Here is an 11,684-nt window from a genome sequence, read left to right as displayed (position 1 = left end):
TCTTTCCCTTTCTTTCATCTTGCTTTAATAGAGCTGTCATCGAGCCTTCTTTTTTTTAAGCCTAACCTGCATCTTGCAGCAGCACCAGCTTCTTTTCACCATTCTGTTCACAAATGCTGAACAAATGAAAAGAAGGAGCTGTAAGCTAACACCTACCTAACAAGGTGTTCTGCTTTATTCATCCCACAGGCCATCCCCAGGGCACTCAGCCACCTCTACCAAAGGGAAAGATCAAAGAATTGTCAGATTTCTTCTCTAGATAATCCTACATGGCATAGGCAATTGCCCTTCATTTCAGACATAAATTCTGTAAAATAGGATTCTGCATTTAATGCACTGTTATGTTTTTTTATTAGAATATCTGACCCAGAAAGAATCAGAACTGGCATTTGCTTTTTCATAACAAGGTCCTGTTGAAATGACTGGAAAGGTGTAATTGAAAATTCAATCAGTCTAATACATATTTTTATTTATTGTTTTCCTATCTCTTTACTCAGAGATAAGGAAAATGAATGGCTCTGACCCCTTACAATCCAAAAGAAAAGCACCTAGGAAAAACAAGAATACCTGGCCCAGTATACTGATTCATTGCTGTAAGATAAAAATCTACTGTTTCTAAGAGTAGGGTGATGAGTGTTTTTTTTCCCCCACACCACGATTTAAAACATGCATATAAAAGGTTGTGTGTAACAACATTTGATATTGCATCCTAACCCTATAAATACAAAGTCATTTGGGAACATGCTTTATTTTTTCTGAAAGCAATATTTTTGTCTGTGGATGTATAATTGCAAACTCTGGCAGAATATTAATGTTCAGGTGCGAGTTTTAGCAAGTATGAAAAGTTGCACAATTTTGGTTATTTCAGATAAAAGAAAAAGCTTTGGATTAAAGAAGAGTGAAGCATGTTCCCAAGTATTAGAGGAGTATCAGTGTCCTATAATCTAACTTTTGCAGTGCAGATGTGTCCAGTGTCCCCTTTTTATTTTTTTTTTAATTTAATTTGATTTATTTTATTTACATGTGAAAATGGAATGAAGCTGCATCAGGGCACGTTCTTCACTGAGGGGGTGGCTGGTCACTAGAACAGGCTTTGCAGGGAAGTGGTTGTGGCACCAAGCCTGTTAGAGTTCAAGGAGTGTCTGGATGATGCTCTTAGTCATGTGGTTTAGTGTTAGGTAGTTCTGTGAGAAGCAGAGTTGGATTCAGTCATCCTTATGGGTCCCTTCTAACTCTAGGTATCCTATGATTCTGTGATGTTATTTTATTTTATTGGCACATGGCAGTGATAGCAGGAAGAGACAAGCTGCTTACAGATCATAGTGAAGACTAAATTCCACATGACAAACAGAAAAAATGAGGAAAACTTCCAAATGAGTGTCCACACAAATTAATTGCAGCTTTCTGAGTAGGCATCATTCTCCATCTGACTGCTGGATGGAAAATAAACCTCACTCTAGATGAGAACCGTAGAGCAGAACCTGCTTTGACTTAGAGACATGCCATTCAAAGTAGTCCAAAAAGGATGAAAAACAAATCCCACACCTCTAAATGTAGTGCAAATAGTTTAAATGTAGTAGGAATTGCTAAAATAAGTGTCTCTAATTTTATTAGAATTTTTAAAGGGTTTTTCACCTGAGAAAGTGCTAGGACTGCTAGATAGCTGGTGACTATGAATTTCTCTTGAATTCTGAGCACAAGTATTTGTGATAACAATCATGAATAATTGAGTTCTAAAGTGTCTTAATTCCTTAGATACCATAGCACATTTTTAATATAAAAGACTGCTGTGGAAAATCAGCATCTTAACTCACTCTGTAAAAATGTTAAGTTCTGAAATACAGCAGCAGTTCTCAAATCCTGCTCAGAATTCTGATGGCTTGTCAGTGCCTAATAAGGGTGAATGGCATATTAAATCCAGCTGCTTTGAAGACCACTTCATCTTGAGGAGAAGAGAATAGTGTCACCCTAGTCTGTTATTACAGGCTGGCGTATGGTGGGAAAGAAGGCTCAGACACAAGAACTGCATATCTATGAATGACTGGGCTTTGGTCTGCAACTAGTTCTCTTGACTACTGAGTGATGCAAATACTAATACTGAGGACAACTGGACTTGGGAATTAAACTTTCCTGTTAAGTCGTGCCAAGCTATGAATTATTTCTGCTTTAGAGATAGAAATCCCTCTTGAATCATTAATTTTTGTAGGATCCTCCAGCTTTTCTGGAGGATCTTGTGTTTAGACTTTCTGTGTGGAAACATTACAAAGTTGAAATATATGAAAGGATTCTGAAAAAAGCACATATGCATGAGGAATGACTCTGTATTTGCATAACAGTATTGTTGTGCAACAGATTAAATGCATTTTTTAGCCTTGGAAAGACTTCTGACTGCCTTTAAGCTGCTGTTTCCCTTTGAATGGTAGGCAGCCTCACATTTATACCACAATCTGGTCCACAGCTAGGATAGAATAAAATCTCCACATGTGCTATGTTTGGGGTTTTTTCTGTATTATATTTCCAAGGTTTTTTTGCATGATCAGGTGGGAATGTGAGAGACAATTTAGTGTCTATAACAGATCCAGTGCAACATGCTGCAATGTGTTTTATATATATATATTCCTTCTCATGTTTACATTTGGATAGATTGGGGGAAAACAACAAAACCAAGTACTCAAAATGTATCCTTTTCTTTTTATTATTGTTATTCTCCATCTCCTTACTCCTGTAACTCCTCCTTCATTTAACATTGTGCTGCCATTGTTATAGCAACCATTTCACGATGCAGCAAAACCATGGTTGTAGCTGCAGCTTCAGGCAGCCTCATACTGCTTCACTAGTGCAAAACAAACACAACTTCCTTAATGGAGAGAATTAGAGGTGATGCACAGCATTAGTAGAGGCCACCAGCAACAAACTTCACATGAGGCAGGACTTGAGTAGTGGTCGTGCAAGAAGAAGCAGATGCCTGAAGTTATTGGTATTGTCATCTGGCCAATGATAGCTGATAAAGTACAGATAGAAGATAGTGGTGTTGTATTCCAGTTTTACACTATGGGTTTATACAGGGCACAACTGTAGGAAACTGTGTCTCAGGCACAAGGAATTACTTATTTGCTAGAGATGTATAAATTTGGGTTATTGCTGTGTGTAATTGTAATATATGCACCGAGAGGACAGGATGTCAACAGAGCCTGGTTTCCTCAGGAGGAAGCTCTGTGTGTCTTGGTGTATTTCAGACTTTGCCCTCCCCTTTCTCTGTGTGCTTCCCCAGAGCAAAAATTATTCTGGATTAATGTTTAGAAGTTGTGGACACAGCACTTCGCAGCTAAACAACCAAAGTCTGTTCTTAGTTCACTAGCAGACTGTGTTGTTGGTTCCCCTGCCTGCCTGGGGATCTGTGGAAATAGTATGCTTCTAAATAGCTGTGCCTGTAGCACCCAACCCAGAACTCTTGCTGAAAGGTCAAGTAGAAGATTTTTACACGTTGCTCATCAACTCCTTCAGCTCAGCTTGGCCACCTGAAATTCAGGGGAAAAAATAGCAGCCTCTAGTGGTAGAAAGCATAGATACGCAGAGTAAATGTATGCTGCTTGCTTGGGGAAGCTTGCTCTTTTGTGCCTTCATGTCTAGTTCAACAGTGTAAGACAGGGGCAGGTTATGGAAAAAAAACCCAGACCAACAAAACAGGACAGTAGAAGTCCAAATATGTCTAAACTTACAGCAGCAGCAAGGTGACATGCTTGCTGGGGTTACCCAGTTTATCTGGCAGCTCTGCGTGTTGCATGTGTCTTCTAAATACAGCACAGAGAGAGGAGTCAGTGGGCATTTCTGTGTATGGAGAGGGTGAAGCCTGACCACAGTGATAGTGGGCTTTTCCCAGATATTTAGATCTAGAAGGACAATGCTACTTTCTGAGCTTAGATACAGACCTGAAAAGCGTGCAGTTCGTATATGCATCGTCACTACTAAAATGCACGGATGGGGCAGAGTCCTTCAGCTGTTCAGCAGCCTTCAGCGTTGAAAACTGTAGGGAAAAGAGACCCAAGCATCCTCAAGAATATCAAGGCAAACTCCTGTTCTTACAAAAAGTCACAGTGTCTTCACTGGCCATAAAGGAAATGTAGAAATACAGTTTTTAAGGTCTTCTCTGAAAAACCTCACAGTAGAGTGCAGGAAACTCAATTTATCTGTCTCAGAAAGATGACAGGCTGAGCCAACCCTGCTGGGATTAAAGCAGTCACACTAGTTCATCCTTTATAAAGCATTTTTCATCATTGTGAAATACAAAGCTAATATTCAAAGCAAAATGGGTACTGATACATTGTGTTATCAGATAAGTTCAGATATTTGATTTTGGTCTGTTGCTGTCTTCTGATTTCCCTCCTAAGGCTGCAGCAAACTGCTTCAGTTTAACAGAAGATGGAAAACAGTTCATCTTGGCAATTGGCCCTGTAACTCCCACTGAGTAGTGTCCAGGTTTTTTTGTTGCTCTTGGGTTTAGGTCGTTTTGTTTTTTTTAATGGGATGACCATGAGAGAGAAATGGTCCAATGATGAGCAGGGGCTCAACATGGTTTGATTTGCACTATTCATCAAGGGGAGGCAGAGCCAAATTTATCTTGTGTACAACAAACAACTGCTGTCAGACCTCAGATAAAATGTCTGAATTGAGGTTGATTGCTGAGAATAATTTTCTGAGAGAGAAAGTGATTTTCTTTCCTTGAACATGCTTTGTGTCCTCATGTTTTCAAAGGCTAGCAGGCAAACTAAACTTGTTTTGTACTGATGATATCTACGTTGTACACTGTGTTCCTCCCAGATTGAGATCCTGATGCTATTTCAAATAGCATTCAAAACTAATGTGTATATTTTGAATTATGATGCATAAATATAAGAGAATTAAAACACTCACCTGTGTGGCCAGAGGTCAGGATAACCTAACTTAAGGAATTACATCTGAAAAGTTGTGCCTTTTGCATCAATGGCAAATTTTACCCTTCTGTAACTACACTATATGATACAGCAGATAAACGTTTATCTGCATAACTTCAGACTTACAGTAGTGTTAAACCCCTTTACACTGGACTCAGGAGTAGTTTGTCACATTTAACAATGCCTATAAACTGTGGCTCTTGACTCAGAAGGTGTTTATTGTACATGCTAAATAAGGAGGGGAGATTATAAAAAATCCAGTATGTAGCCATATAATTAATGATGATAATAAAATGAGTTTGCAGAAAAGGAAGGAACTAAAACTGCAACTGTTAAAGTGTTTCTTTTAAGCTTTTCAAGCTTTAATTTGTGCTTTTCTTTTTTAAGTCTTTGTTCAAGCTTTCTAATAGGGAGCTAGGAAGTAAAAAAACCCAAACAAACAAAAAACCCCAACCAAAACAAACAAAAAAACCCTAGAAAGCCCTTGTCATACTTTTCTATCATTATCCTTTGATATTGTAGGGAGAAAGAAGAGGAGACCTGAATTTTCTTGGGATAAAAGTTATATTCTGTGACAATATGCAAAGGAAGGACCATTGGCATATTGGTTGTTGTTTTCTGAGAATGCTAAGGTAGTCATGTCTCTCAGTATTATATTTCACTCTCCTTCTGTAGAGAGGTGATGTGCTCAATCTGTCAGGGCAGGGATTGCTGCTTTTGTAATAACATGAGTGCATCTCTTCAGATGTCAGGTGAATGTTCTGGCCAGCTGCTTGTCCTTAATCCAAGAGAAGAAGTGACAGAAATGAAGGGACTATTTTCAAAAGTTAGGAATAGAAAGGAATAAATACACCTCTAGCCAGCAAGCAAGGATTTTTTTGTCTTTGCAGGTTCCAAAGACATACAGGCAAAAGCAACTGTGATGCTGCAACTTCTTCTCTGTGCTTTAATATCACTGGGAAATCTTTAGTCAATGTAAATGCAGGGTAACTGTCAGTATTCATGTAGTTAATTCAGCATCTGTTAAACCCAGTCTCACATATTGAAAATAAAATCAGAACTCAAAAAAAACATGCAAAATTTATGTCAGTATATGAGGAAAGGAAAAAAAGATGCACAGGGACTGACTGACAAATCTGCTCAGGAATGAGGCAGAAAGCTTTTTGGTTTTGGTATGGAATCTCTATGAAAAATGTTAACAAATCTGACAAGTTCTCCCTTGTTTTGGAGACACTGATAGACACTGTGCTCAACTGTGGTGCTATTTTTTGAGTGGAGGTACCAGGACTGCAAGAATCAGCTGCACGGGAAAAAACAGGATTCTTGCACATGTGGCACCCACTGACAACAGTTTTCTGCACCTGAACTTAGGGAAGCACTGAAACTACTGATGGAAATAAGTTACAAGATTTAGTAAATGAAGAGTTTAATGCTACAGTAACTTTGCTTAATTATATGATTACATACAAACACTCCAGCTAACAGATTGTGCTATGAGCTTTCTAAGATGTTAAAATACATCAAAATACCTACTCAGTTTCAATATAATGGTATCCTTTGTTCTCTCAATCTGAAAGACCATGTCTAATTAAAATAGCTAACCTATATAATTTTAAAAGGAGCTATTACAGACATGTTTACAGATACTTAATTTCTTAAATTTATATTGGTTATTAAACATGGAATGTCCCAGACCTTTTTGGTTAAAGTACTTAAGAAGAAACAAAAAACTTTGAAACACAACCTGTATAAAATTCTAGGCAATTTCACTTATTTGTTGTTCTTTGAAGAATGTTTAACAGGAAAATAAAACACATAATCTTTAGTCCTTATCTTAAGATTTAGAAGTCAGAGTTCTGTTGTGACTCAATAAGCATTTGTAATGTAAAAACCTCCCTGATTAGTTGATCTGGTATTAACTGACTCTTTGTTTTGAAATATGTAATTCACAATCCAAGTTAAATCAAGCTCAGTTCTACTTCATTTTCTGCTATTGAAAAGTATCAATATTAATTGGGATGCAAAGCTATATTTGACAGTTATAACCTTTAATGCTTGGTCTCATTTCTAAAAACATTATTAAAGTGTAGATTAAATCAGGACTGTTTTACCTGTGTTTCAAGAACCCTATGTTTTTGTTGTTGCTAGTAGACTGGTTAGTGAGACAGGACTGGTAAACCTGGCTAAATCTGGCTAAATCTCCAAAATGGAGTCCCTCTTCTAACTTACAGTATCTCCATCAAGTTTTGTTTTTAACCTGCAGTGATCTGTAATGAACTGTAAAGTATATAATGTGGAAATTGTGACAGCCATTAGTACAATGTGTGTCCTTCCACAGTGGTTGGCTTCAGTTCTTCACATTGTGGGTTATTGCAGGGCCTCCTCAAAACAGCATCTCTGGAAGTTACTTGTGAAGTGTTACTGTATTAATAGTAGTATTTCTCACAGTAGTTTATATTTGACAAAATGAAGATAAATTAATAAAAATGTAAGGATTACAACTCATTCATTTGTTATCTAAACAAACCATTGCTGGGCTCTAGGGGAACTGGAGGATAATGAAGCTAGTCCAAGCAAAGTGATGACTTGACTTCCTGGGTTAATTAAGTACAATTCCCTAATGAAGCAGTGCCTTTGGCACATCTGTCTCACCATCTCCCCAAGAGGTGATGCTGATCTTTTATGTTAAACCAGTCACATCTCCTGCGTGTTCACAGTAGAGCATCGCTCCTCAGGTGTACCCTGGTGGGCAATAGCTGGGCTGGGTGTGTGTCATTGCTTGAGTTTCTGTTTGCTTTATCTTTGTTCATCTTCTGTCTGATAATCAGTTCCCTTTTTTCAGAGCCAGTTGTCTTGTTCTGTCTTTCTACAGTGGTGGTTAGTACTGCTCTGTGATGAGCTACCACACCATTTTCAAATAAGGAACTAAAAGTAATTGACTGTGAGATGAGAACAACATTTATTCTCCCTTTCCATGTACTCAGCCCTTTGTAAATCACATTTTGTGAGGCAGCATCTGGGGTTGTCTCATTCAAAATGATATCACGATTCCTTTCTGTTGCATTACAGAGCTGTGGGTGCCCATGTCAAACAGCTGGAAAAGATTGATTGTTCCTGCAGCAGTGTGGATTGGTGTACAGTAGATAGGAACAGTGACACATGTGAAATGGTCTCATATCTCCTGCTTATTTTGGAGTTGTGCAGAGGAGCTTTCAGCTGGAATTTTATGGTTTTTCCATTCACTTTAATCTGAAAGGTTTTTTCAAGCCAAACTCTAAGCTGCTAATTCCAGAAAAAAAGCTTCCACTGTTTCAGTGGGATGTGGACCTAAATTGGAACTTACTTCATGGGTAGAATTATCCCTTTTCTCAACATGTCAGCTTTCAATCTTGAAAAAAAAATAAATTTATTGCTATTCAGTAATAAAAACACGTTCCTGAAATGGGGGTAGGATTCTGTAGGTATGTTTACAGTTCATTAGCAAAGGAGAAATTGCTTTTGATGTTCTTTTTGTTGTTTTTTTTTAGTGTAAGCATGTAATCTCCAGCACTTGAAGATCTGCTTATTGAATCCTTATGTTTCTGACCATTTTTGAAAGATGTCCACACTGCAGAAAAATCTTTATCCTTGACTGTCAGTTATGGGATAATATGAGTGAGGAGTGCAGAAAGAATGACCAGAGTATTGAAAATTCATTTTATCAAAGTTTGTTATTTTCCCTGAAAATGAGGAGAACTAGATTTTAAACTCTTATATCAAAAAGCATACTGAGTGGGCAAAATGCTGTCAGGTAGGAAGCCTACTGAAGTTTTTGATTACTTGCAGTTTTAAATTACGAAATCTAAAAAAAAGGAACCCATGATTTTGATCAAGGCCAAGTGATGACATCTTGGACCTATTACTCAGTTGTTGTAATGATTTACTGACAATGATATTGATCGATGCAGTTGACACCAGGTAAGGATTAGAAGGTTTTTTCTTTCCTATTTTTCCCCTCAGTACATCCAATCTAAATTGCTTTCGGTTGCCGGAAGGTATCTGTCTGTGTGCAGTCCTGTCCCTGTGGAAGCAGGTTTTGATGCAAAGTTACAGCCTTTTAGAATCCTGTATGAGAGGATATTGTGCTATGATGCATCTATCTTGTCTTCTTATCTGTGTCTTTGCTGGTGACTTGAAGATGTTATCCATGTATAAAATAAAACCAGTATGATCAAATATTTAGAGGATACCTCAATATTTCAGTAACTCGGTAATAAAACTATATTACTTTTTTCTCCTCCCTCTCAGAACAAAAGCCTCAAAAACAAGCTCCTGTCAGGAAACAAGCTTTGTGGTATTCATGCAGAAGAGGTAAGTGAAGTTCCTCTCTATTCTAAATCTAACATACTGAAAAGAAGTTTACATCAAAGTCTTTTGTACTGAGGTTCTGGTGTAGCTCACGTATTAGGTGTCTATGGTGTTACTACAGCTCTCTCATCTCTACTCATTTCTGTGTACCCAAATGTATTAGAAAGCAAGCTGCAAACTCAACTTTTAGAGAAAGTTTGGGCATGCTTATGAAGAGTATATGTAGCTGCTATCTAGATGTTTATTATACATCTATGGCATATATAAAACTGATTTCCTTTCCATGATCTCCATGCCCAGACTAAGACAGGAATAACTTAATGCCTTTTTTGAAATTAAGTTACAGAGGCAGGAAAGATTTATTATTATTGATTCCTACAATGTTTCATTACTTCAAGGAAAAAAGGTCACTTTATGACAGAGAGGGAAAGAAATCTTCCCTCTTCTGAAGAGCAAGCTAGCAAAGATACTTGCTACAAAAGCCCTGGGGTTTTTTTTCCAAATGCATAAAAGTGCAAGTAACTGAATTTATGCAAGCACTCTCTTTAGCTTTTTAACTTTTCATGAAAGAGGATATTACTATATGTGAATCTGGTTTACATATTTCCATTACTTCAGTCATATTTTTTGTATATATAATTTCAGTGAAAGCCATTGCACCTTGCCAAAACGAAACAGAATTGTAACACTTTTCTTCATGACTAAAATTTTCATAATTACTGTTGAATATGTTTTCTTCATTAAAGACTCTAATTTTTAACTAAGAGGTCAAAATGTAAGAGGTCAAATTAGTGATTTCTAGTTATATTAGCTATTTAACCTAACTAAAGATCTGCAACCACTGTTTCTGAGAAATCCTCAGTGGTAGGAAATAACAGGGTTGTGGATTTGTTTGATTTTTTGCTAGTTTGTTGAAATCTGTTATCTTCCTATATCACCATTGTTGCTTTCTAACATGCCGTGGTGTATGAATACAAATATATTTTCTTCCCTTGTTCACTGTTTAAACAATTGGCAGTGTGTGCCACATAGCTTTCTGCTTTCCTGTCCAAGTTCCTTTTTCTTACCTGCATAAGATCTTCAATGTTTGGCAATTAACTTGAAGATTCCTTTCTTGCCATTTTAGATACCTTCTAAGTCATAGAGACTGTATATTTTCTTAAGCCCAACTCCTAAAACAATTACAGTTGGTTAAAGTTTTCTCCCTGGTCTTTAACGTGGAACACATTCCATACTGCATTATCTGATCAGAGGCCAGGGCTCTGGGCACTTTCTGCTGTCTAGATGAAGTAACAGCAGACATAGTTACAGAGGGAAGAAATTAATTGAACTGATCTTGGCTCATTTTTCCAGATCTTATGGGGTACAATAAAAAATTTGGCCATACTTCTTAAATATTTCAAGCTAGTTCTAAAATTTTAATTTTAGGTTCATTCATCCTTCCCACAAGTTTGTCACTGAATTTGGCTGCCCAATTGTAAAGATATCAAATCTTTCTAAAAGCTCTAATTTATTGAAGATACACTACTATGTGTAATATGTTTATGGATCTGCAGTTTCAGGAAATGTGGAAGGGACTTCTAATCCATTCCAAGGAGTTCTAAACTTTTGGCATAAATTATTGTGAGAAAACTTATTAAATATTAGTTGAGAATGTGGATTTTAGTGAAAACAAATAATTTTGACAGGATTCTTAGATAAAGGGTGAAACCATGTTCCTCAGACAGTTTGGTGTAGTATAAAGAAAAAATCAACTGCTTTACAATAAATTAATATATAGACAATTACTTACGATTACTTTTAAGGATAAAATTTAACAATATTTCAAATAAATGTCAGTCTAAACTGACATAAATCAGAAAACTATGCATATTTTAGTGGACATGATCACAAACTCAGAATGTAATTCATTTGGATGCTACCTGCAACTTCCTGGTCATTCTAAAGAAGAACCTTTGCAACACCATGGAAACTTTTTTCCCCTCTAAGATAAGAAGATTCTTCACTTGGAAGGTGCTGCCTTCAGTTATGCTTCAGGGAAAGTACTGATAACATCTCATGTCTAAAATGTATAAGCTAAAAGATTACTCACAATAATAAATCATGTATGTTCTGTAGTCAGTGCTTTTTCAACACCATGGAAACTTTTTTCCCCTCTAAGATAAGAAGATTCTTCACTTGGAAGGTGCTGCCTTCAGTTATGCTTCAGGGAAAGTACTGATAACATCTCATGTCTAAAATGTATAAGCTAAAAGATTACTCACAATAATAAATCATGTATGTTCTGTAGTCAAGTGCTTTTTTACACTTTCCTTGATCCTTTTGCCTGGTTTAGACATGATACCCTGGAAAAGTAGTAGACTTTGGTTATCTTTCTGCATTTTAAAGCTTATCTACTTTCTGCCA

General features: G+C 36.9%; 1 protein-coding gene across 1 annotated transcript in view; it reads left to right on the top strand.

Moving 5' to 3' along the window:
* LUZP2 (leucine zipper protein 2) overlaps positions 1-11,684 on the top strand; it is a gene marked incomplete at its 3' end in the record, with an annotated part of 139,561 nt that overhangs the window by 108,502 nt on the left and 19,375 nt on the right. The window contains exon 6 of the mRNA XM_009995859.1: positions 9,219-9,281. Within this exon, the coding sequence (XP_009994161.1) occupies positions 9,219-9,281 (63 nt within the window). The remainder of the gene's footprint in view (positions 1-9,218; positions 9,282-11,684) is intronic.

This window comes from Chaetura pelagica, unplaced genomic scaffold (assembly GCF_000747805.2).
Source record: "Chaetura pelagica isolate M959 unplaced genomic scaffold, ChaPel_1.0 scaffold164, whole genome shotgun sequence".
Classification (NCBI taxonomy): Eukaryota; Metazoa; Chordata; class Aves; order Apodiformes; family Apodidae; genus Chaetura; species Chaetura pelagica.
This window is presented reverse-complemented; position numbering and strand designations above follow the sequence as displayed.